The following is a 27,558-nucleotide window of genomic DNA, read 5'->3' as shown; positions in this document are numbered from 1 at the left end:
TTCTAGATGCTTTGGCAGCCCTAGGCTACTGTACAAACTCCCTACGACTAAGCCCTACTAGTCAGTAAATATGTCCTATAAATTCTTTTCTACTTTAAAATAAAACATAGGTCTCAGTTGCAAATCTACATGGAAACCACATGTCACATTCTCTGTGCCGCCACACAGGCATATATAGGAGTTGTTAAACTACAAAGGAAGCTATTCCCTCTTATGTTGCAACAACACACACACACGATCTAGACTTGGCCAAATAGCTGGAGACCTTTTTTTTTTTTTTAAGACCTTTTAGAATGGGAGGTCTCCAGCTGGAGGGGTACACAATAGTAAACTTCCCAGTACTCAGCCCTTCTATCCAGCAAGATGGAATATAGAGCCAAATTTCCTTTAAAACATCAGTTCCCCAGTTAAATCTTAAATATGATTTGTTTATACATCTTACACACAAACAAAATAACTAGTGCACAAGAATGTTAAAAAACACAGACAATATACACACACACACATATATATATATATATATATATATATATATATATATATATATATATATATATATATATATATATATATACATACATACATACATACATACATACACATACACATACACATACACACACACACACACAACTGCAGAATTGTGTGCAATTTGCCCTGTAGAAAAAATGTTAAGTTAGAGGGCATTGACACAAATGAAGGTCCATACTTTAAAAGCCCATGTTGGACATTTAATAAGGCCAATTGAAAATAAGATGACTTTAACCTATGTTAGCATCAAACATCCAATTCATTCATATATTACTTGTTGTTTAACCCAAACAGATTTAGTTCACTCTAATAAATTAACCCCCAAAATCTTGCAACCTACAGTATGCAACATTTACCAATATAATATGAGATTTCTTAATCTCAAATAAGGAATTTTACAGTGATCTTTGTTTTTATTACCTCAGCCTTTAATCAGGCTGTGCAAAACGAGCAATTATCCAATGCAGTACACTAATGTGCACCCATTTCCCTACCCCAATTCAGTAAGTGTAACTGTATTTTAAAAAGCACTGCGCAACAAAGTAATGGCCAATATTCAAATTTTGCATTTGCGGATAATTGGTTACAGTTGCACAGCATTAACTTGCCCTCAGGGATATATGAGAACTACAATAACAAAAGTTCCAAGTGATTCTTTAATCACAGACATAAAATACAGAAAGTATAATTTAGGGAGGCTCGTCAAGTGCAGAGCAACAAAAAGTGCAACATTCTGTCTATGTATAATCAAATAAATCTGATTTCATGTATTCCATGAATGTGTTACATGGTGACAGCCTTTAATATTCCTCTCATAACTTTGTAACTGATCAGCTGCTGGTTCTCCTTTGGAGGGTAACAAGGTCCTCGTTCAGTCACATAGGAGTAAGGGAATCGCAAAACCCATAATCCGTCAGACGGCAATGTGATTTCCTGCTTTTCAGGAAATAGAATAGGACAGGGAGGTGATCCAGACTGCACCTAGAAATATAAAAATACATAAATAAACGTAGACCTTACATCAAGAAAACAGTACATTAAAATGTAGAAACAGTGACAGTTACCTATAATTATCATTGCCAAGCTTACAAAGCTGGAAATGACACCCAATAAAAACATGGTTGTGTTTGACATCTCAGCAGCCTGATCCATCAGTAAGCAAGCATTATTTAGTTATTTACAGTTCCCACAAAGAAGCTACAGACTTTGCATAAGCGTCAAAACAGAAGCCCTGGCCAAGCAGATTTAAAAACAAAAAAAACTGCCACACAGAAACTACACAAACTCTACTCTCCTGCCTATTTCAAAGACCCCTTTCATACTGAGCCGCCCCGGGCGTCAGCTGTAAAGCGGTGCTATTTTTAGCGCCGCTTTACCGTTGTTTTAGTGGCGCTATTCGCCCGCTAGCAGGTCGGTTTTAACCCCCGCTAGCAGCCCAAAAAGGGGTTGAATCCGCCCGCAAAACAGCGGCGCTTTTCCGGCTGTATAGCGGTGCTGCCCCATTGTTTTCAATGGGCAGGAGCGATGTATTCACCGCTCCAAAGAAACTGCTGGCAGGACTTTTTGTGATGCCCTGCCAGCGCAGTGCCCCAGTGTGAAAGCACTCAGGCTTTCACACTGGGTTTGCAGCTGAGGATTTTTTCAGGCACTATGCAGGCACTATTTTTAGCATTGTAGCGCCTGAAAAACGCCTCAGTGTGAAAAGGGTCTAACAAATCAAAAGAGAAGTTCACCATAAAAAAATAAACAAAACGCACATTCTTTTGCAGGAAAAAGTAAATAAATAAAAGTACAGTTATAATTTATTTCCCCCCAAGGAGCATTGCATCTGCGATCAGCAGATCATGGATGCAATCTCAGGCTCCTGCAGACTCGCAGGATAAAGGTTTGCTTGTACCTCTTATAAGCAGGAAGTTACCTGGGAGCAGGAGAATCAATGGACTACGAGAGCACTCACTAGCACCCTCGTAGTTCCATGAGAACTATAAGCCGTCAGCTGCAACTGCTGATGCTACTTGTAGGCATTTATTCACAGGAAACAGTGAATGAATGACATGACATGGCCATGTAAACTGAGCCCCACATGGCTGGGCTGGTTTTAAATTGTTACAGCAGGTACAGGGAGAGGGAGAGGATCGCTTGCCCACTGTCACAAGGAGCTGGGGGTTACGAGAGGCTGCAGATGCCGGAACATATAAGCGGCAGCTGGCCGTTCGAGACTCCTGGTGGGACAGGCGATCCCGGTAAAGCCACGGAAGGCAGCGGGAGAGGAGGCTTCCTCACCCACTACTTGTAAAAGCAATCCAGTGCAAGGATTGCTTTTACAACCGGGCCGGCTGTTGGCTCTAAAAAAACGGTATGGGGATGATACCTGCAGCTGTAGGCATCACCTTGGTATACCCACTTGAATGCCAGCGTACGTATGGGTACGCCGCTGGTCGAAAGTCGTTAAAGGATAAGTTCACCTTTGTAACATGTTACACCCGTATTCTGGGTGATAACATGTTACAATACAGCACCTGCCTGCACCCTCCGATTCTCCCCCACCCTGACAGCAGGTGGGGGAATCTTCTCCCCGCATCCACTGTCACTATTTAAAAACAGCACGGCCGTGTGGAGTTCCGACCACATTATTTACAGGCATTACGGGCAGACAGCTGACAGAGTGGTCGCGGGTGCAATGCCTTACAGGCTGCAGTGTAAAAAAAATAAATGCACAATGTTTACTTGCAAAAAGATGTGCGTTGATTTTATTTTTTTTAAACTTATCCTTTAATAAGAGTAAGGACCCGAGTCTTTAGGTAAATACAGATCAGTTTTGAGATACCGCTGTAATCATTTACAGTTCATTAACTACTGTACATGACCTTCCTCTAAAACTACATCAGCCTGCTTTAGCAATCTTTTATGGAGAGGGTACACTGTTTTGAAATAATCAACAGCCTGTGCACACGTTTTAACAATGCACCCTATTATCTGAAATTCAATCATGGTACTTTACTTTAGCTGAACTGTACCTCTCAAAATAGAGTGACCTGAAAACACCACTTATGATACCCAAACAATATATTAGACATGATAACATTATTTATGATTTTTACATAATATTCAGGTCACATCTTTAAGTCTTGTGAAAGAATAGATTATCATAACAGCAGTTAGAAAAAAATGACATGTACAATATACATTACCTGAGGCGTCAATATAACTTGTAAAGGTGCATCAGGAACCACAACAAACAGTCTCATGAGCTGTGCATAATGAGGTTTCAGTCCTCGCCCTTGTGACGGTGATAGCATATACAAAGGCATGTCACTGTTAAGAGCTTTAACTGCTGATTCTTTAGGCCCATTGCCTAATACTTTCATTATTTTATCAGGGCCTGAGCACATAAATCTGCGGCCTCTTGAGTCCTCATATTCGAAACCCACAAATGCTCTTGCAATATCATCTCTTCTACGGCCTCTTCCCATTGCCACTCCACTTCGTTTTCCAGGGACAGATTTATTCGGAGCTGGCCAGGAATTCGTATCTAGATCACCTTCATCTTCAGGCCTTGTTCGGATTACAATGTCCCAAGGCATCAGATAATTTGTCCCAGGAATGAAACCAAGTTGATCTAATCCAGTGTGGAAATTGTAGGATTTTGCAGAACCAAGCTTTACAAGTGACCAGCTGGAAAATTTAGGAAGAAGACCTTTCGGACAGTTTGAGTGCATCATACCAGGGAGATATTCCACAGTGGATGCTTGGCGGTCCACTAAACTTGGCCTCTTTTCCCCTTTGTCTTCTGAACCTTGTCCTGGAGCATCTCCATTATCTCCCCCTGCTTGAGGTTCAGCAGGATATGTTCCCAAACTATCAGTGGACTGACCCAGACTAAAAGCCAGACTTAAGCTAGTACTTTCACCTTGTGTTTGAGGTTCTTTGTCCTTTAGCTTCTCTGTTTCTACTTCAGCCTCTTGAGAAGTAAAAGAGGTTTCATTCTTCGCTGGTGCAGGGTCAGGGGTGCTAGGCTGGAATATTGGGAAGTTAATGTGATCCAGCTTTCCACAACATTTCTCTTCTAGCATCTATAAAAAAAAAAGAATGAATGTACTAAGCCAAGTCACAACATAAAGCCAGCACACCAAAATTGAAAAAAAGCTGTGGTATGATAATATTTTACTATCTGAAAAATAAGAGAAGTACAAATAGTTCTCCTTTAAAGCTGATCTCTGGGTTTCCCGTCACTTTAAATAGTTCATTTGGACCAAGCTGGTCCAAACAAACCATTTCCTTCACCAAGTGCTGCATTAGCTCTTAGTTCTGAACGAACTGTATGTAGCTTCAGCTACATACAGTACACAGTGCTGGGCTCTGGCTGTGAGACAAGACTTGCCGTTTCACACCCGGAACAAAACTGAGTTGGACTCATCAGCTCTCAACCATTCAGGTGCAGCTTTGTATTTTGTGAATGAATCCAAAGCTTCCTGTGACTGGCTGAGGCAGAGAGGTGAGCTTGTGAGCTGATGATGTCACGATCTCCGATACGCCCAAGAGGAGGCTTTGTATTCAGAGAATACAAAGCTGCCTCTGAATGGCTGAGTGTCGCTCAGCCTAACTCTGCATTGTTTCAGGTGTCTGTCTCACAGCCAGAACCCAGCACTGTGTACTGTATGTAGCTGAAGCTACATACAGTTTGTATAGCACTCAGAGTCAACATTTATTTAAGGAACCAGTTTGCTTGGTCCAAACAAACTATTTAAAGTGACAGGGAAACCTGGGTATTAGATTTAAAATGTAATGTTGTAGGAGCCAGTCATTAATACCATCTTCAAAACTACAGGTGTCACAGAGTCATTGACTATCCCTGTAGCTTAAAAAAACTAGCACTTTGTATAAATTAAACCCCCTTACTATTGTATTTTACATTTTTATTGAAAAATTTTGACTCCTAACACTCCCTTTTTGTTGAATATAAAAAGAGAAGGGCAGCTCCTGTTTCCTGTCAGCAGCACTAAAGGATTCATACACAATTAGCTTTGCACAGGCTGTTAGCACAATGGGGTTCAGGAAGACAATCTAGAAGCAGGAGCTAAAGACTTTGGCTTCATGTATACTGCTGCTGTTGTACTGCAGTTGGGCGTTTTTTTTTTTCAGCTGCCCCTGAACTCTCCTCTATGTTATCTTATCAGTACATGTACACAGGGTCGTTTATAGTCTATCTAGGCAGTTGAGTTTAGAAGCATTTTTTGGAAAGCAAAAAAAATGCATTCAGGACGGATGTTCAGAGGCATTTGAAACACCAAATGCCTGTAAACGCATGTAAACGTGGTAACTCACGTTTAGTTTACAGGAGTTTTTCATTTTTGACAATTAAAAAAAAAAAAATGCTCCTAAACGCAAACGCAGCTAAACGCAGTATGTAAACATGGCAAAACGGAAGTTTTTAATCGTCGTTTACTATCTGTCAAGTTAAATCGTTCAGGAGAGGTTTAAAAACGACCCGTGTACATTGGGCCTTAGGATAAAGCCGAACTTCAGGAAACTAAAAAGTCCTCATTTGCAGTGAGTCTGCCCTGGGATTGCAAAGGATAACATCTTGTTTAGTGTAACATCTTGTTCAGTGTTCCCTTCAATTCTGGCAGCAGACTGTCAGTCAGCATCCTCACATCAAAAGCAGGGCTATGGGCACAGCCCCACTGCAAGGAAGTACTTTTCATTTTCCAAAGTTCAGCTTTAACAACCATTAGATCATTACTAATGGAGGGAAATACCTGGGGTTGCCCCTTGTGTTCATTTGGGGTTCATCAACCTTTTTGAATATTATGAACGAACAATGCAGGGCTGTAACTATTGATTGTATACAATTTTTGTATTGTTGTCCTCTCCCCATTTTAATCATGTTTCCTATTTAATAAATTGTTATATTTTAGCATACTCTCGCCTAAATCCTTGGATACTGAGATAGTCCAATTTTATCCAACCCTACCAGGGGCATGTTTGTGGCAGCCCCAGTTATTTCCTTCCATTAGTAATTATTGTGGATTATGGTGCCCGCCCCCATTCCTAGACTATTCAGATTGAGGCATACCCTTAAACCATTAGATCATGCACAGTACCTGATAGAAATCATAATTGGCACTCTTTATGTCAAATGGGTCCTCACGAGGTGCCTGTTTTCTTCCACAGTTACAGTTTCCAGTTGACCTTGCACGACTATTGTGATACAGTATAGGAGGATTTCTATCGGGTTCAATTTTCTCTCCTAAAAACGTATCATATATAAAACAGTTGGTATAAAACAAAGATAAACAAAAACTGTGCATCAAGCCTAATTACACTGTACCTCATGAATCATTACCTGCTTTTTACATATTGACACACTGTGTGTACAGTAAAATCTCAGCAAACACTGCATGATGATCAAACGACAGGGGCCAGTGAAGAAGTCACTGACAAAGATCTCTGCTAAAGCTGCCCATAGATGATTTATTTTTCGTTCAGTCAGTGGGCTGAATAAGAAAAGAACAAAAAAACACAACAGATATCTCCATCCAAGCAAACAAAGTGGATAAAAGGCCAAGCTCCTATGTTAGAGGTCGGCTGATATTTGGCGTTTTTTACTTAATCGGCATTGGCCGATTGTGCAGATAAAAAAGGCCGATTATAACTTCAGCATGACTTGCAAATGACTTCTGTAATAGAAGTCAATGCAAGTTGCCTGAAGTTTTCTGTGGAGAGACTTCTCTCCTCCTCTGGGCAGCCTGCCAAGTCTGATAGGAAGAAACATTGTATCTCTTCTTGGTTCTTTTATCAATGAGCTGAACTCTGTGTGTAGAAGTTCTCAGTTTAACCATTTAAAGACTAAATCTTTTCTGACACTTGTTGCTTACAAGTAAAAATCCTGTATTTTCTGCTAGAAAATCACTTAGAACCCCCAAACATTATATAAATATATTTTTTTTTTAGCAGAGACCCTAGCGAATAAAATAGCAGTTGTTGCAATATTTTATGTCACACGTTATTTGCACAGCAGTCTTTCAAACGCAATTTTTTTTGAAAAAATACACAAATGAATTAAAAAAAAAAAACTAAGCAGTAAAGTTAGCCCATTTTTTTTCATCCAAAAGTTTTGATTACCTGTTTTTGTTTATCTAAATTATACATACAAGTGTACTGATTGGAGGTTTGTTTTGTTTAATAAATGTTTAAATGTAAAAAATGTTCTGTATCACTTATTACTTAAGGTTGCTTTCACACTGGAGCGGGCATGCATTGACGGTAAAATGCTGCTAGTTTTAGCGGCGCTTTACCGTCATTTTAGCGGCGCTATTCGGCTGCTAGCGGGGCGCTTATAACCCAGCTAGCGGCCAAGGAAAGGGTTAAATGCGCCCCTGAAGCGCCGCTGCCGAAACGCTTTGCAGGCGCTTCGACATTGGTGCGCATTCATTTCAATGGGCAGTGGTGGAGCAGCGTATGCACCGCTCCAAAGATGCTGCTTGCAGGACTTTTTTTTTTTTTTTAACATCCTGCCAGTGCACCGCCTCAGTGTGAAAGCACTCAGGCTTTCACACTGAGACACTGCAGGGGAGCCGTTTTGCAGGCACTTTAGAGGTGCTATTTTTAGCCCAAAAGCACCTGAAAAATGGCCCATTGTGAAAGGGGTCTGTTAGATTTTATGAGATGAAGGGGAAATAAAAAAAAAATAAAAAATTGGCATCATATATCGCCCATCGGCCACTGCGACTTCTAAATATCGGCATCGGCCAGAGAAAAACCCATATTGGTCAACCTCTATCCTATATGCTAGACAACAGTACACTCTCTACTGCTCAATTAGGTTTTAGAATTGGACATCAAAATGATAGTGTGGGCTTAGCAAAAGAGGTGGTAGAGCTGAAAGGATAGGGTTCACAAAGAAAAAAAAATTATATATATATATATATATATATATATATACACACACACACACACACACACCAGTTCTTAGGCTAACCATACATTATACCATTTTCTTGTACAATTTTCCTTTAGATTTACCAAAACCACATAATTGTGAGGTCAAACCTAAACCCTTTCTATTTGTATGCAATCAGGCAAGTCCTTTCACTACATAGTTGAAGGTAAATCTAAAGGAAAGTTAAAAAAAAAAAAAAGAAAAAAAAAAAAAACTTTAACCACTTGACAACTGGGCACTTAAACCCCCTTCCTAACCAGACCAATTTTCAGCTTTTGGTGCTCTCACATTTTGAATGACAATTACTCAGTCATGCAACACTGTATCTTTATGAAATTTTTGTCCTTTTTTTCACACAAATAGAGCTTTCTTTCGGTGGTATTTAATCACTGCTGGTTTCTTTATTTTTTGCGCCGTAAAAGAAAAAAGACCGAAAAATCTGTAAAAAAATACATTTTTCTTCATTTCTGTTATAATATTTTGCAAATTAGTAATTTTTCTTCATATATTTTGGCCAAAATTTATACCGCTACGTATCTTTGGTAAAAATAACCCAAATCGGTGGATATTATTTGGTCTTTTTGAAAGTTATAGAGTCCAAAAGCTATGGTGCGAATATCTGAAAATTGATCACACCTGAATTACTGACGGCCTATCTAATTTCTTGAGACCCTAACATGCCAGAAAAGTACAAATACCCCCCAAATGACCCCTTTTTGGAAAGAAGACATTCCAAGGTATTTAGAAAGATGCATGGTGAGTTTTTTGAAGTTGTCATTTTTTCCCACAATTCTTTGCAAAATCAAGGTTTTTTTTTTACTTTTTTTTTTTTCCACAAAATTGTCATATTAGCAGGGTATTTCTCACAGACCGCATATGCATACCACAAATTACACCCCAAAACACATTCTGCTATTACTCCCGAGTACGGTGATACCACATGTGTGAGACTTTTACACAGCGTGGCCACATACAGAGGCCCAACATGCAGGGGAGCACCTTCAGGCGTTCTGGAGCACCCAGGCCAATTCTGACATTTCTCTCCTACATGTAAAAATCATCATTTATTAGCTAGAAAATTACTTAGAACCCCAAAACATTATATATGTTTTTTTAGCAAAGACCCTAGAGAATACAATGGCGGTCGTTGCAACTTTTTATCTCGCACAGTATTTGCGCAGCAATTTTTTTAACGCGTTTTTTTTTGAAAAAAAACTGTTTTGTGCTTTACAAAAACCAAAATAATAAAGTTAGCCCAATGTTTTTGCATAATGTGAAAGATGAAGTTACGCCAAGTAAATAGATACCCAACATGTCACCCTTCAAAATTGCACGCGCTTGTGGAATGGCGCCAAACTTTGCTACTCAAAAATCCCCATAGGCGACGCTTTAAAATTTTTTACTGGTTACATGTTTTGAGTTACAGAGGAGGTCTAGGGCCAAAATTATTGCTCTCGCTCTACCGATCGCAGCGATACCTCACATGTGTGGTTTGAACACCGTTTTCATATGTGGGCGGGACTTACGTATGCGTTCGCTTCTGCATGCGAGCACACAGGGACAGGGGCGCTTTAAAAATTTTTTTTTTTTTTTTTATTGTTCATTTTACTTTATTTATTTTAGTTTGATGCTTTTTTCCAAAAAAAAAAAATTTTTGACCACTTTTATTTCTATTACAAGGAATATAAACATCCTTGTAATAGGAATATGGCATGACAGGTCCTCTTTACAGTGATATATGGGGTCAATAAGACCCCACATCTCACCTCTAGGCTGGGAAGCCTGAAATTAAAAAAAAAAAAAAAAAAGATCCTGGCTTCGATCATAGCGGTGAGTCGGTAGAAGCACCGCAAGGCGGCGGGAAGGGGGGACGTCCCCTCTCGCCTCCCGTAAGAACGATCAAGCAGTGGAACAGCTGCTATGATCGTTCTTATGGTGTAGGGAATCGCCGGCTGAAAAAGCTGATATCTGAATGATGCCTGTAGCTGCAACCATCATTCAGATATCTCCGCACAAAGTCAAGGACGTTGTATGACGGCGGGCGGGCGGGAAGTGGTTAAAACGCTTTTTTTTTTTTAACACAAAGTTGTCCATTTATACAATATTTCTACCACATAACATGTACATACCAAAAATGACACCCCAAAATAGATTCTCCTGCTCCTCCTGAGTACGGCGATACCCCATGTGTGAGACTTCCACAGCCTGGCCACACACAGAGGGCGAGTACAGCTGAGCATGGCTCAGCATGGCAGGGTATGGCGGGGTATTGCGGAGTATGGCGGGGTATGGCGGGGTATGGCGGGGTATGGCGGGGTATGGCGGGGTATGGCGGAGTATGGCGGGGTATGGCAGGGTATGGCGGAGTATGGCGGGGTATGGCGGAGTATGGCGGGGTATGGCGGAGTATGGCGGGGTATGGCAGAGTATGGCGGGGTATGGCAGAGTATGGCGGGGGGCATTGCAGAGTATGGCGGGGGCATTGCAGAGTATTGCACAGCATTGCAGAGTATTGTGGGGGCATTGCAGAGTATTGCACAGCATTGCAGAGTATTGCACAGCATTGCAGAGTATTGTGGGGGCATTGCAGAGTATTGTGGGGGCATTGCAGAGTATTGTGGGGGCATTGCAGAGTATTGTGGGGGCATTGCAGAGTATTGTGGGGGCATTGCAGAGTATTGTGGGGGCATTGCAGAGTATTGTGGGGGCATTGCAGAGTATTGTGGGGGCATTGCAGAGTATTGTGGGGGCATTGCAGAGTATTGTGGGGGCATTGCAGAGTATTGTGGGGGCATTGCAGAGTATTGTGGGGGCATTGCAGAGTATTGTGGGGGCATTGCAGAGTATTGTGGGGGCATTGCAGAGTATTGTGGGGGCATTGCAGAGTATTGTGAGGGTATTGCAGAGTATTGTGGGGGTATTGTGGGGGTATTGCAGAGTATTGTGGGGGTATTGCAGAGTATTGTGGGGGTATTGCAGAGTATTGTGGGGGTAATGCAGAGTATTGTGGGGGTAATGCAGAGTATTGTGGGGGTAATGCAGAGTATTGCACAGCATTGCAGTAGTGAGGGATGGCTGAGCATGGATGGATGGATGTCTCTGTGCAGCGCTGTGGGCACTACACATCCATCCGTCCCCCTCCCCGCTCACAGTGTACCGATCGGTACACAGGAGGGGAGGAGAGGAACCGGCGTCATCAGATGACGCCGGTCTGTTTACATGTGATCCCGCCGTCATTTGACGGCTCGATCACATGGTAAATGGCCGCGATCAGCGGCCATTTACCGGGATCCGTGATGCGCCGGGTCCCCTGGACCCGGCGGTCACGGATGTGTTCGGGTGCGCGCCCCAGGGGGCGCGCAAGAGGGGAATTCTGGGAGGACGTCATAGTACGTCCACCCAGAGTTATCCAACCGCCCTGCAGCCGTCATTCGGCTATGGGCCGGTTGGTAAGTGGTTAAATAATGTATGGCCAGCTTTAAAGCTGAAGTTTAATCTGTTTATATTTTGCCTTCCCTGGCTCATCCCTCCCTAATCAACATGCTATTAACATTTTTTAAATAAAACCTGTTTTGTTTGCATACATTATTTCAGTGTTTCTCAATTCCAGTCCTCAAGGTGCAACTTCTAATGCACACTGGAGCTCATTGTGTGCTGTGAAATCAGAGTAAGCTATTTCAGTATTAGAGAGAAGCCTATACAGCTGTGCAAGACTGAAGACTGGAGCTTCATCACTTGCGGACCACCCACCCAGAATGTATTGCAGACGAGCGGCCTGTGCAGGTAAAACGACATACCTGTATGATGCTGCCTGCTTCTGGGTTTAGGGCATACGCATTCCCACCACCCACTGTGATTGTACACAGCAGGGGCCTGTCAGCAAGTCCTGGCCAATGATTCATGGCCGAGACTTGCTGATTGTCTGTGTACAATCACAGCACAGAGCCCCGTGTTGACAATCAACACAGGGCTCTGTCCGAGGGAACAATCTCTCAAGAGATCTTTAGCAAAAATCAACACACATTACACATTGTTAGGCACACATTTAACCCCTTAATCACCCTAGATGTTAACCCCTTCCCAGCCAGTGTCATTAGTACAGTATTAGTGTGACTGGTGATGTCAGTGGCAGTAAGCCAGCTTCCCCCAGCATTAGTGTCGAATTGACCGCTGCACTATAACAATCCCATTAAAAGTCACTGATCTCCGCCATTAGTAGTATTGGATCTGTTTTAAAGCAAAGTTGTTTGTTTTTCAAAACTTTTCAAACTTTTTTTTTTTTTTATAATCTTTTTTCGTTTATACAATAAACAACAAAACCCAGTGGTGATCAAATACCACCAAAGGAAAGCTCCATTTTAGCAAAAAATAAAAAATAAAAGGGATAGAAAATTAGTTTGGGTATAGTGTTGCATGACCACGCAAATACCAGTTAAAATAGCACAGTGTTAAATACCAAAAAAGGCCCTGGTCACGAAGGGGGTAAAAACCTTTTGGAACTCAAGTGGTTAACTTTAAATGTGCATGACCTAGATGCATTTACCTGGTTTTGGCAACAAGTGAAATTTGTGGACACAGTGTTGATCTGTTAAACTCCTCTCTTCACAAAGTTGATGGCCACTGCTCCAGAATTTGTAACAATCCTCATTAAGGTGTATAGCATACTTCTGAAAAGCTGGTCCCCGGGCATGCTGGCTATATACGCGTAACGCCTGTGCCAGCTGATTCTTATGGACCGTGGTAGTATAATTATGTGGCAGATTGGACTGGTAAGCGCTGTGGGCTAAAGGAAGAGCCTTTTGGCACCTGTTTTCCGAAAACTTTGTGTCGGCATCCAAATATCCTTCTAGCACTTTCATGTTGGCCAATAGTTTTGGAGGATAGGCGCCTGGGAATGCAGGGGGATCATCGTCTTTATTCTCTATGATGACTTCGTACAGTCTCAGGGCCACACCAGCCCATTTGTGATAGGTAGGTAGCTCAAAGTGCGAGGGCTGTGGGTTCCTGCCCACACTGTCATCAAAACCCTTCTTGGTGAGCACTAGCTCCACGTGCTGGAAAAGGAACTCCCTAAGTGTGCAGTCCACCAGCTGCCCAGACACCCCGGAGCTGCTCTCTGCGGTAAAGGAAAGCTGCTGCCGGCTGTACCTCATCATCTGGAAGCGCCGGGGCCCCGAGATCGGCTGTGCAAGGCCGGAAGAGTCTGTATCCTTGACTGTGCAGTGATGCCTCAGGCCTTCTAGTAACATCCCAATAGGATCGTCATCCTGATCGGCCACAATGTAAACGAAGGCCTGGTTGGCCGGTACGGTGAACAGGCAATTGATGCTTTGGTTGGTGAGGACGCGGCTCTTCCGGAAGATGCGGTAGATCTGATCCTCCAGGGCGTGCTGAAGCCTCCTCTTGGGCGAGTGCTTCTTGGGCTTACTGTCCGTGGCCGGTTGGCCCCCTCCACGGCCGCTGGGCTCCACACCTCGTAGGGCTCCGTTCAACTGGAAAACGAAGAGCAACCGGGGAGGGCAGGGCCTGGCGTTCAGCTTCCACTCTAGACCCACCGGGCACTCCTTGAGGGCCGGCTTGAGGGAGGGCAGCAGCTTCTGGCGGACGCTGTCTAGGGCACGGAAGAGCTTCTCATAGGCGATGTCGAAGCAGCAGGTGGGGTGTACCAGGAGCAGGAGGTGACACACACAGAACAGGTAGAGGACGTGCATGCAGTACAACTTCTCCTCATCCTTCCAGAACTCATGAGCTTCCGCATGGGACACCCCCCGGGCCAGCTCCTCACACGCCCGGGCAAGCTGCGCCGTGTCATTGATGCCGGTCAGCAGCACGTATAGCACCCGCGACTCCTGCTCATAGTAGGTCTGGAACAGGCTGCGCTCCCGGGCCCGTTCTGGCGGCCGGTGGAAGAGGGGGAAGACATGGCGGTCACACAGAGAGTTCACAAGGCAGCTCTTATCCCAGCCGCCCTGCAACAGCGCCGTCTTCCCGAACACCCCCACCACACACACCTCATCCTCCTTCCAGGCCGGTTCAGTGCTCAGCAACTCCCGCAACAATGACGGGCCACCCGCCGTCATCTTCATCTCCACCCTCAATACTCGCGTTGTTTCCTGGGGGAAGCTATTGTGCACTGGACTGTCAGGTGCAACATCCTAAACTCCCCCGCCGGAAACGTTTACTCCGCTCCTTCCTAAACCGCCTGGAATGTAACAATCCTGTGGTGCGCCCTCTGGAGCCTGGTGGGAGAACTGTACACTTGCTGAGTGATGCTCAGCCATTTTTACTATACCGGGCCAATTCAGGTATTCCTTTCCTACATGTAAAAATCATCATTTGATTGCTAGAAAATTACTCAGAAACTCCCAAACATTATATATATATATATATATATATATATATATATATATATATATATATATATATATATATATAGATCTATCTATCTATCTATCTAGATAGATAGATAGATATATTAGCAGAGACCCTAGAGAATAAAATGGCGATCATTACAATTTGTTATGTCACACAGTAGTTGCGCACCAATTTTTCGAACACATTTTTTGGGAAATAATACACTTTAACCACTTCCAGCCCGAGCCAATTTTTTGGCATCCCTCTCTTACATGTAAAAATCATAATTTTATTGCTAGAAAATGACTCAAATTCCCAAACATTATACTCTAAACACTTTAGAGTTAGAGGAGGTCTTGTGCTAGAATTATTGCTCTTGCGCTAATGCGCTAACGTTCGGCGCAATACCTCACGTGTGTGTGGTGCGAACACCGTTTAAATATGTGGGCGCAACCCACCTATGCGTTCGCTTTTGTGTGCGAGCACAAGGGGACATTGGGCACTTTAAAAAAAATGTATATTATTTAAAAAAAATTTTTGTTACACTGTCCCTTTTTTTAATAATTTTTTTTAAATACTTTTATTCCTATTACAAGAAATGTAAACATTCCTTGTAATAGGAATAAGGTATGAGACATCTGGGGTCAATGAGACCCCCCAGATATCTCCTTTACCCTGGAAAGCATGAGATAAAAAAAAAAAACATCGATCTCTGCTTTCCAAAGAAAAAATGTCAGTGTTTACATCTGCCAGTGCTGGAAGTGACATCATGACATTGCTTCCGGCCTCTCAGGGTCACAGAGATGGCCGGGGACCATTTGGTGCATGGCCAGCTTTATGGTAATCCGCCACAATTGCCAGATCGGTTATCCGGCTTTCCAAACGCATGTCACCGGAGGGCAGTGGGAGGGGGAGTCGTCCCCTCCCACTGCCAGAAAAAGCCATCCAGCGGCTGAATAGCCACTAGGATGGCTTTTATATTACAGGGAATCGCCAGCTGAAAAGAAAGATATCTAAATGATGCCTGTAGCTGCAGGCTGGGAAGTGGTTAAAGGATAAGTTCTTCTTTTTATATTAAAAAAAATATATAATAAATGCACATCTTTTTGTAGGTAAAATAAAGTGCATTTATTATCTTTTTTACACTGGAGCCTGTAAAGTATTGCACCCGTGATCAGCAGATCACAGATGCGATGTCAGGATCCTGCAGACTCTTAGTACACTGTCTGCCCATACCTCTCATACAGCAAGCAGTTTCTCAGACTAGGAATAATAAATTAACTACAAGAGAGCTTACCAGCGCCTTCGCAGTTCATGGAGAACTACAAACCGTCTGCTGCGGTGGCCAAATATATTTGTAGTTCATTTATTCACAGAACTCTGTGAATGAATGATGCAGATGTGTGGGCAAAGCCCAGAATGGCTGTGCTGTTTTTAAATTGTGACAGCGACTGCAGGGAGAAGATCCCCGCAGTCACATGAACTTATCCTTTAAAGCAGCGGATGTCATCTCCCTGCTCTCTACGGCTGCACATAACAGAGCAGCCTTTGGCTGTGAGGGCAGAACTACAGTGATGCCGGGTGGGCTTCGAGAGATGATGTCATCTCTCTGCTCACTCGACCGACCGTCCGCTCGCCTGCCTGACTCCTGGGACACTCGGGCAGCAATCTGGTTGGATGCTGACAGCCCGTGTTACTCCCTACTTTCAGTGTGACCGGGCACATCAATTTACACAGATGATGCTGTTTGGGTGGACCTCACAGGAACTCACTATACCCTCCCAACCCCCCCACCCCCCTTTTTTCTCCCTTCTATTTGTCCTTTTCCTCTTTCCTTCCTCCTTTCCACCTCTTTTTCTTCTCCCTTTTCTAGTTTTTAGTGTCTGAGTCATGATTTAATTCAATCATAATTGCCTGTCCTTTGGAGTTGTGTTTAAAATTGCCTCTGTGCACATCTAGTGTCTGCTAGAGATCGCCTGATTCAATTTAAATTCCTGCACAGAATATAGATGTAGCACCCTGATGTTTAGGTAGGGTTGCTAGTAAATTTACCTGCCAAGTATAGTTGCCTTGGCCAATTGATAGGAGATCAATTGATTCCACCCTAATTCTGGAATTGCTGCACTTCTCTCTTCTGTCACTAGATGGCCGGCTATCTGGTGGCATTAGATAAGACAAGGGCATTGTAAGGACAGATTAGGAATAGATGGGGTGTCTCAGCCAATGGGCAGGGTTTTCTTGGGTCCCTTGGCCTGCTGGGAGAGCCTATTTATTTGGGTGAGGTCAGGTGATTGGGGTTCTGTGCCACCTGGACAGCTGTCTGGGTGGACGTGTATTGTATTGCCCAATGCTGCTAGGCCAGAGCCTGAGGCCTATCCCAGGGACATCTGGCCTTTAGGCTGTCTGAGGGCCTATCCAGAAGCAAGAGAGCAGCGTAGGGTTGGGACTGTATCTTGCAGTCCAACCAAAAGTAACGGTTCTGCCGGCTGGAGAACCTGTCATGGACAGAGGTAGAGGGGAAGCTGTCGCCACTAAGGGTCTGTCCACCTTATTACAAGGGACCACCGTGAGTAGCTGAAGCAAGTACCAGAGCAGTATTCTCACCAACCGGGGATGGTGAAGAATTGGGAAACTTCGGCAGGTGTCAAGCCATCGACCCAGCCAGCGGAAGTGACACTTGCAGAGCAGCCTTGTGTGCCAAGCCAGGGACTGAGCAGGCCAGTGGGGTGACGCTTGAGGAGTATCTGTGAGTGCCAAGCTAGGAACTCAGCAGGGACACAGGGGTGACGCTTGAGGAAGATACTCAGTGAGAAGATTGGAAGAACTCAGAGGATCCAGTGGCAGTGGATAAGCGGGTCTAGGTGATAGACTGGGAGCTCAGTAAGGTGAAGACCTAAAGACGAGATTGTGGAGGAAGTGAAAGAGTTCATTGTAACCTTTGTTGGAAACTGTTCAAGTTTGTTGCCATAGGAGACAGCGTGTCTACACATGCAGAGGTGGTGTCCAGCTGGGTGCCTTCCCCTGCATGGCTGTCTACCTATAGAAGTTTCGGAGTCTGCTAATTAACATTGCAACTACTAAAGGGTGTCCTGGCCCTAACCCTCTCCCCCACAGTTCTGTTTAAGAGAAAATAAATCTCTTTGCATTCAAGAAGTGTTTGGCGCCCATTCATCTACCTACATTGCACCCACCATGCCTTGCAACCCGCGCTACACAGAAGGATTTCAGCTGTCCCTAACTTAGGCCTGGAGAGGCTCGGGACTTGGCTACATATTATACCCCAGCACGATTATCCAAAATCTACCCGGGAACGTCGGCGGAGTGTTGGCTTTGCTCGCATTCCCCAGCAAATTTTAGTCACCTTTTTTGGCACTGCCAGATAGTCAAGGAGTTCTGGTCTGCTGTTGGGCATTGTATAATGAAGGTACATCTGTGCCTATACCCTTGACAGTGACAACATGCCTGCTTGGCATGGTGGAGGGCTTGGCACCTACTAGAGCCCAACATACTTAATCAATAATCAATACCTGGCTGAAGCTCATGGAGGGTAGGTTGTTTTGAGGGGGGCTGCTTATGGTGAGATATGACTATGTAATTCCTGTGCTAACATAGGGTTGTTTTTGAGACTGACTGCCTAGACAGCTATCTCTAAATCTGAAGGCACTCCAGGTATTATTATTATTATTGTCATGCAAACTATGCACTCGCTATATTATTGTGTGTACTTAGTATAATGTTAAGGATACCTTCCCCTTATGTTATAGGGGACTTGCATCTGGGAAAGTGGATTTGTCCACAGGGTGGCTAACCTGGAAAAGGGGGGGGGGGGGAATGATGAGGGAGGTTTTCGGTCTCTTCTTAATTTCCTGCCCTGTGTGGCGTGGTTATGTTTCACTCTTTGTTTTTATTAATATTTTGCACACAAAAAACCCCAAAAACTTGTGTTTATTTTCTGGCATTGATGCCCGGTAACTTGTGTGCTACCATCCATTTGGTGAACTTGATTACCTGTGGTCTGTGCTACTGTGCATAATTTATTATTTAAAAACCCAATAAAATGTTTTGTGTAAGTTTAGTGGGGAAGAGTCTGAACTACGTGTTAAAGTAGAACTAAAGAGTAAGGGGGAGTTATAACCCCTGTCAGCTTTTTTGTTTGGCCATCTGTGTCCCTTTTCCATTTAATTTCTACACTGTAGCCAAAACAGGAAGTGAGAGGAAATCCTTTCCAAAGTGAGGGAATTCCTTTGTTGTCACCAGAACTAGTGTCCCTATTGGAAGATTTTGGATTTTGATAAATTTTGGATTTTCTTTTACTTTCACTTTTGATGATAACAGTAAAAAGGACAAATAGAGAGGGTGAATCTCCCTAACAGGGGCATAGATAGCAATAAAAACCTGAGAGGTGTTCTAATCCCTCTCTACTATATCCAAAGATTCTTTATTGATATAACACCATACTTTCCAACTGTCCAAGATTTGCCTGGACTGTCACGCTTTTAACTAAGCTGTCCCAGGCTGGTTTTGTCCCGGGCAGGGTCCCAAAATCTGGGCTGCAGGTACAGCAGCAGCAGCCTATCACTGGCCTAAATCTACAATCAGAATAACGTCTCTCCCCCCTGTAACTTCTCCTCACAGTTTATGGCACTTTGCAGGTGTTAAGGGAGAACTGTCGAGGATGAGCCACTGCTGGTGCTTGTGTGGGTGGAATGTGTACTGCTCTGATCATATAGGATGAGTAGGAGAGGAGGGCTGGCAGGCATCAGAGCAGTACACATCTCGTTCACCCAAGCTATGGCAGTTGTAAAATGCTCCACCTCTGCAGTTCTTCCTTAACCCCTGCAAAGCATCTTAAGAGAGCGGGAAACTGCGGGGGTAAAGTACAGGGGGGAGAGATGTCATTTTAAATGTAGATTTAGCTGAATGACAGCATGCCAGTACAGGTAAATCTGCTCTACTTGAGGAGACCATATCTGTATTATACATTACTGTACTCTACTGACTCCCCTGTACTGTGCTCTCCTGACCCCAGTATTGAGCCCTACTGCCCCCCTAATCCAAATGTTGTGACCTCCTGACCTCCCTGTACTGTGTCCTCCTGCTCCCCCGCGTACTTTGCCCTGTTAACCCCTGTACTCTGCTCTGCTGACTCGTTTCCTCTGCCCTACTGACCCCACTCCAATGCCTTGCCGACCTCAGTCCTCTGCCTTGGTGGCCCCCTGTCCTCTGCCTTGCTGACCCCTGTCTTCTGCCCTACTGACCCTTTGTCCTCTGCCTTACTGACTCCTTGTCCCCTGTCATGTTGGCCCTACCCTACGGACTTCTGTACACTGTCCCACATACTGCTGACCTCTGTACACTGCTCCACATCCTACTGACTTCTGTACTACTCCACATCCTACTGACCTCTGTACACTGCTCCACATACTACTGACCTCTGTACACTGCTCCACATACTACTGACCTCTGTACACTGCTCTACATCCTACTGACCACTGTACACTGCCCTACATCTTGATGACCCCTGTACATTCCCCTATATGCCACTGACTTCTGTACACTGCCCTATATACTACTCACCTGCTTCTGGAAGAAGCTTCCAGAATATAGAGCAGGGACAATCACATTTTTTATCTCCCTCACTGAGGATCTACCTGCAGATGCTGAATGGCAGGGACACTGTGAGTAAGACCTATTTTGGAGCTGTAGTGTGTGCCTGCTTCCTGTAAGGATTTTTTACAAAGTTTGTCCTCTCATTGATTGCTAATATCATTTTGGAGTATTCTGTGACCCTAAACCCCTCTCCTGTTCAAGTTCTTCAGCTATTAATAGTAAAGAGATATCCCTTAGAATAGATGGAGCCAGTATTGTACTGTGTCTGTGGTGGGCAGCCTCTGTACGAGCGGTACCTTGGTCATTCTCAGTGATCCCTTTGGGGGTGAGCGCTACACATGAAAAGTACATTTCTTTGTCACTTTTATTCTCATTTATTTTATATTTCCCAAGCTGCCTTTCCTCCTTCTCTTTTTCTTTCTACCATTTTTATTCCTTATTTTTCTATTTTATCTTAACTTTCCTCTCCCTTCATTCTTCCATCTCTCCCTTACTCATTATAAATATAAGGATTAACAGTTTTTTTAATTGTTTGCTCTGTAAACTCATATAGACTACATACAAGACTGCAAAAAAGGAGACACAAAGAAACCTTACATTTTTAGTGAAGGATTGTGCCTGTCTCTGATACAGCATTTGTGTCAAAATGAGGGCTGCTGACAGTCAATGTTAGTTGTCAAAGCTGATGCATATTTGCATGTCATTCAACCTTATGTACATATAAGAATCTTTTACTGCATGCATCCATTTTTTTATTCTACTTTGTCCATGTGAATGGTAATATATATTTCGATTTTTTTTTTTTTTTGCGGTTTTAAAAAAAGCATATTGCAATTCCATTTCTGCTGGATTTAGCTTTTCTTGTGCACTGAAGGAAAAGCAAGTTGAAAACTTCTCGAACACTGAATGTGTGTTTTACCTTAATGCATGCTATGCATTAAAGTGTTACTAAACTCAGGACCTATGCAAGCGACTGACATCTTTATCAACTAATAAAGCCATTGGTCGTTTGGACGCCGGCAGCTAGAAGGCTGTAATGGTGCATAATACAAATCTGTGACTTAGACCCCTTTCACACTGAAGGCGGTTTTCAGGTGTTTTAGTGCTAAAAAATAGCACCTGTAAAGTGCCTGAAAACCGCCTCCCATGCCGTCTGAACGTGAAAGCCTGAGTGCTTTTACACTGGGGCTGTGTACTTGCGGGACATTACAAACAGCAGACTCTTTTGGGGCGAATTGGGAGCGCTGTACAGTGCTCCTAAACTGCCCCTGCCCATTGGAGTGCATGGGCAGAGCTTCCGAAAGAGCCTGAAAATCGAATCGGAAGCGCAGCAATCCGGGCGGTTTTAACCCTTTCTTCGGCCGTTAGCTTTACCACTAATGTGGCTGCAACTAGCGTGAAAGTAGCCTTATTCCGCGTACACACGACTGGACTTTACGGCATACTTGGTCCAGCGAACCGGAGTCCGTCGGACAATTCGATCGTGTGTGGGCTCCAGCTGACTTTTTTTCCCCAAAAGTTTGACGGACCTAGAAATGAAACATGTTTCAAATCTTTTTTGATGGACTCGAGTCCGGTCGTCTGTATGCTAGTCCGATGGACAAAAACCGACGCTAGGGCAGCTATTGGCTATGAACCTCCTTGTTTTAGTCCAGTCGTACATCATCACGTACAAATCCGTCGGACTTTGGTTGATCGTGTGTAGGCAAGTCCGTTCATTCGGAAAGTCCGTCGTAAAGTCTGTCGAAAAGTCCGCAGGACAAAGTCTGCCGTAAAGTCCGTTCGTGTGTACGCGGCATTGGTGTAACTAAAAGTCAGCCTTCATCCACACACCAGCTTGTATACAATTTTTGGGCAATTTTTAGGCATTTTGTCAAGGCACACCTGAAGAAACCTCAAGACACCCTGGTTGAAAAAGGCTGAGTTAGATGATGCCGGGCATCCTCCAGCCAGGAAGTGAGGTGGGACCTATCTGACTTGCTGCAGCTTTTAATGTACAATTTCAGTACAGGGTAGTGATCTGTACAACTGTGCAAAACTGAAGGTAAGACTTGAGTTCAGCTATATACCTATAAAACATTGAGAGCTTTGAAATAGTTATTTTATGTTTAGAAATAAAGGGAATCTCCATTTTGGACTGTGTTGGCTGTGTCCTGTGTTTACACCATCGAATGCTCCTGCAAAGATTCTCCTGCTTACCCCTAGTATTAAGAGACACATACGTGCACTGGGCTGCTCATTTTTAACAGTCAACCAGCCTAGCAGATGACACTAGTATTTCATGTCAGCTTTTCTGTGTACTTTGTCACCTGTCTGGCCATTGAACAATAAACCCGCATCAACACCATGTTCTTTAATTGTCCGTTGTGGAGATGTGACGCTTGATGCCACAAAGCAGAAATAAAAATCAATGTAATAACGTGTGAAAACGTGAACTTTAATGTGATTTAATTTACTTCAAGGGAAAAAGTGTTTCCGGGCTCAAAGCTGAACTCTAGACAGATATAAAAGACAGGATAATGTGGCAATAATTATTGCATCATGTACATCAAATGTACTGTTTAAATGCAAGCTGTGTAAGTATTTGATTTTGACCTGGTATCAGCCTCTTGCAATCTCTGTATAGCAAGCTGGAGTTTGAGAGGAAGAAGCAGCAGCACAAGGAATCAATTAGTTCATGTGCTAACAAGAAGCATGCTGAGAGGACGAGAGAGCAGAGCAACAGATGAGCTTATCACTGGTGCTGCTTCTCCTTTCACTGTCCAGTCCCAACATAGAGTGGCCTATGATGATCTGGTCTCAGAGGAGCTGAGTTTTATTAATCTAAAATACTGCTGGGGAAATGTCTAATTTTAAAGTGGTTGTAAAGGCGGAAGTTTTTTTTCTCTTTATGCATTATTTGCATTAAGATACAAAACCTTCTGTGTGCACCAGCCCCCCAATACTTACCAGAGGCCCATCTCGAGCCAGCGATGCTGCACGAGAGACTCGGCTGTCCTGGGACTCTCCCTCCTCATTGGCTGAGACAGCAGCGGGAGTCATTAGCTCCTGCTGCTGTAAATCAAAGTCAGTAAGCCAATGAGGAGAGAGAGGGGGGCCGAGTTGCAGCTCTGTGTCTGAATGGACACACAGGGCAGTGGCTCAGCTTCCCCCATAACAAGCTGCTTGTTGTGGGGGCACTCTGCAGGAGAGATAGGCCAGGAGCACCAGTGGGGGACCCGAGAGGAGGAGGATTGGGGCTCCTCTGTGCAAAACCATCACACAGAGCAGGTAAGTATGACATGTTACTTAAAAAAAAACAAAAAACGAGACTTTAATATCACTTTAAGGTGAATACTGCAGCAGGAGCTGGTTTTGTTATTTTGTCTTTCAATGGGCTATTTTGTTATCTTATATTTTGCCTGGAGTTTTGATTTAAAACGTGATCAGTGATTGTGCAAGAAATGTAACATCCATCCTTTAAAAATGGAGAGAATGTTAAACCACTTTTTCTGCTAAAAAACAAATATTAGACAGTGTCAGGGAATATAAATAAGGTAAATGTTTAAAGCAGAACTCAACCCGAAACAGCAACATTTTCTCTTTTTGTTCCTCCTCCCTCCCTCTTACAAAAATGAGAATACGTTTCACTATTACTTTTTATTTTGTAGTACTATTTTGCGCTCCATGGCAGCACTTTCTCCTTTCTGGCCTAAGCCGTGTCCCACTGCCTCCTGGGATTGCCACATCAGGAAGCTGCACCTGCGCTCCTCAAGATTCAGCATATTTGTAGACTGGCTGCAATTTTGCTGCGCATCTGCAAACACGCAGGGCATTTCTGTGCAAGTTCATAAGTGCCACAACCGCTATAGTGCCTATATACTAAAATATGGTGGCATTTTCTTTGCATATACGTCATTGTGTATTCTTTATAAAGTGAACTTCCAGCTCATTCACTAAGCTAAGGGAATTTTTCCCAATCTGAACAGCCTATTTGCCTTTGGTAAAAGAAAAACAGAACAGCATTTTTCAAAACAATAATTTATTTATAGGACAGGATTTTAATATAAAACAATATGCCATGATAGAACATCAGCGATAAACTTTACAGTAATTACATGTATATAACAGCTGGAAAACTGTAGTATAGTATAGTCACTTCATATAGCATTAGTCACAGCTAAAACACAAATAAATGAACACAAATAAATGTTTAAAATACATTGGTCTGTAGCATGCTGGTACTTATCAGATACTGGAGTAAAAGAAAATGTAATTATTGTCCATCCATAGGAGTTAAATTTAGCCTTACGTTTTCCAACCTGCCCTCTGATGGTCTATGGGCAACATAGACTATAGGGTTGGTTTACTAAAGGCAAGTAGCATGTTCACTTCCCAAGTAGAAGTTACATTTTGTATTGTGATCTATCTCCAGAGCTTAGTGAATGTGGTGAAAGTTCACTTTGCAAAGAATACCCAATCACGTGCAAAGAAAAAAAACAAAAACATTTTTGCTTGCATATGATTGGATGATGGAGGTCACCAAGAGCATCACCTAATTCACTAAACTCTGGGAAAAAATTCCCTTGCAAAGTGCAATTTGCCTTTAATAAATCAACCCCTATGTTTCTACTTCCAGTTTTGGTAAACTATTCCCAGAATGTCTTTTAGTGCAAGTTACCAACAAAAAAATGTTGTGTATAATTATAAATCTAATAATTTGTAAGACCTAACTATATATGCTTGTTTTTAAAAAAATAACCACTGCATACTGTATATCCTATAGTTCATTCATTTAGTCATAATGAAGACCACTAATGTGAAGGGACCTAAAATAGTCTTTGGAATCAGCTGGCCAACATAATGCAATAAGAAACATTCTATATTTTTTCCAAACCTTAAAATCTTGCATGACCTGTCAATGTTTTGAAAAATGTGGTCTTTTTGTGGTTTATTACTTTTTAAGGTGTATACTTCTTCAAGACTTTGGAGTTGTGGGCATTTACATTACAACTTTATCCTTTTAACGAATAAAGAGAAATACAAAACGTTTGTGAAAATGAATGGTGGTCTTTTTTTATTCTTGTCTCACCAGTATAACATGTTGACATCCATGTGCTCAGTTCAAGTGAGAAATTCTGTTGGTGTAATACCATGTGCCAAAAATAACATGTACGTAGTTCCTCATCAGTGAATAAAAGATCAGTTGACCAAGTAGAAATACCAGAGCACTGAGGGTAATGGGGAGATCAGGGCAGATAATAGGAAAAATGCCTGTTTTCCCTAATCATCGTTGCTATCACCCTGTGCAAAAATAATTCCAAAAGCCATTTAATGTCTGATCTGGCAAACAGTAGTTGTGGCTTGACAGTGACCATATCCATCTGTGTGCAGTATCGTTGCTAAACTAAATGTTCCTGTATATGTTAGTATAAATGGTCACTACCTATCCTGCCAAAATAAAAAAGGAACAGGCCATGGTCAGCATGTGTATCGGTAAAGGCACACATTGGCGTAAAGTGACTGTTACCTAACCCAGCTGAATGGTTAGACACTCCCAGGCTAACCATTAAAAAAACACTATTTCAGGATGGATTTGCCTGACTGATCACCATGGTTTTCAATAAGGACTGGGCCTGATGTGTGTCTATGGGGCATAAAACACACACACTTGACCAGTGCAATTGTGCATGTATTTCTTTCTATAGACAGCCATGTGACCACTACCTAATTTCTTCCTTATCCCTAAATCTCATCAGACACCTGCCATAGATTGCTCTTTGGGGTGGGGGAATGACCTCATAGATCATTTTACCACAATGCAAGCTTAAAATAAGGATTTTCAAGTAGAAGAAAGTTGTTTTTTTTTTTTTGTGTGGTTCTGTGTCGATCCCCACCAGCTGTTTATTGCTACTTGTGACCCTAGAGATATCCCTACATTCATACCTAACATGTAAGCAATCTGAGCTGAATTTCCTGAATTCCTTTAACCAAAGTGCATTTTGCCTATATTCCTTTGAAAGAATCACTAGGGTTAGTGACAGCAGTACTATGGTGTCACCACATCTTAGTAATTTATCCATAGGAATATGCAGACAATATACATCAGAGAATGTAGCAAAGCCCTGTTATCCATGGTAGGATTGAAGATGTAGAAGATCTCTTTTTTTGGTAAAAACTGGATTATGGATTAAACAGAGCTTCGCCCCCACCCAAAAGGGTCCAACTTCCACTTTAACTTAAAACAGCCAGGAACATATTTAATTACTGTATGAAAAAATACATATAAAAACAATGAAAGCTTGACACCAAGACCACAATAAAAATCATGCACATATGGATTAAAACTCAAGACACAGCTAACAGACCTTTTTTCCCCATTTATAATACCAGGCAGCCTTTGTTAAAAACAGTAACACATGTAAACTAAATTGCAAGGCTTGTTCAAGTGGGAGAGTGAACTCTGCATGGATATTTGATAATACATTTACTTGCATTTTGTAATACTGAAAAATAAATGTGGTAGACTTATCTTAAGCGATGTATCCCTTCTAACAAATGGTTTGACTAAGACAGAGCAAGAATCATTGACAAAAATAACTATTGCATCTGTTTATAGTGTGTACATGTTGCTTATCAAAGAAGTGAGGCACTTGCTCATAGGAGCTATCTATAGTAAACTGTGTGTTTCAGTAAGTTAAGGCAAACATAAATTTATCCATAACTTATTCTGACCAGCAATGCTGGAACAAGACCAAAAGTGAACATAGACTGTGGCTTCTATCGGTAAAAACGAAGTTAAAAACTGCACGTTGCTCAGTGGCTTTCTTGTATAAAAATTCCCAGTATAAATGCATACAAATCGTTATAAAAAGTAGGAAGGCTCCTATTTTTTTACCCTTATACCACACAATTTGAGTTTAACATGCTTCTTTAAGACCTCGGTTTCCTGGAGACATTCGAAGTGGTGATGGGCTTTTTGGGTGAGCCATCTGTGAAATAGAAAGTGAATATTTCTAACAATTAATTTAATTATGATTTTGTATATACTGATGTACATTTTTAGTTAAAAAGTTTAAATTTTAAATAGTTTTGACTATGCATACCCTTTAAAGCGGTAGTTAAAGTGATTGTAAAACAAC

General features: G+C 42.6%; 2 protein-coding genes across 2 annotated transcripts in view; both read right to left on the bottom strand.

Moving 5' to 3' along the window:
* Nucleotides 1-1,169: 1,169 nt before the first annotated feature.
* Nucleotides 1,170-14,675, bottom strand: SMG8 (SMG8 nonsense mediated mRNA decay factor). Its single transcript, XM_073615170.1, has 4 exons — nt 13,017-14,675; nt 6,636-6,781; nt 3,723-4,604; nt 1,170-1,512 (listed from the first exon to the last, which is right to left on the bottom strand). Exons 1-4 carry the CDS (start codon nt 14,557-14,559, stop codon nt 1,315-1,317), a joined length of 2,769 nt encoding a protein of 922 aa, XP_073471271.1. The 5' UTR covers nt 14,560-14,675; the 3' UTR covers nt 1,170-1,314.
* A 9,798-nt stretch (nt 14,676-24,473) lies between these two features.
* The window catches only part of PRR11 (proline rich 11), a 27,950-nt gene continuing 24,865 nt past the window's right edge, over nt 24,474-27,558 (bottom strand). The window contains exon 10 of the mRNA XM_073615168.1: nt 24,474-27,408. Within this exon, the coding sequence (XP_073471269.1) occupies nt 27,337-27,408 (72 nt within the window). The 3' untranslated portion in view covers nt 24,474-27,336. The remainder of the gene's footprint in view (nt 27,409-27,558) is intronic.

This window comes from Aquarana catesbeiana, linkage group LG02, assembly GCF_042186555.1.
Source record: "Aquarana catesbeiana isolate 2022-GZ linkage group LG02, ASM4218655v1, whole genome shotgun sequence".
NCBI classification, from domain to species: domain Eukaryota; kingdom Metazoa; phylum Chordata; class Amphibia; order Anura; family Ranidae; genus Aquarana; species Aquarana catesbeiana.
This window is presented reverse-complemented; position numbering and strand designations above follow the sequence as displayed.

Bases quoted from the DNA above. Each gene is read 5' to 3' on its own strand.
- SMG8 (XM_073615170.1), bottom strand. From the start codon at position 14,559: ATGAAGATGACGGCGGGTGGCCCGTCATTGTTGCGGGAGTTGCTGAGC. The intron at 6,782-13,016 runs GTAAATGCATCT...ATACGTTTTTAG, and splicing joins TCACTTGTTGCCAAAACCAG to GAGAGAAAATTGAACCCGAT. The intron at 4,605-6,635 runs GTACTGTGCATG...TTTTTTTTATAG, and splicing joins CCAATTATGATTTCTATCAG to ATGCTAGAAGAGAAATGTTG.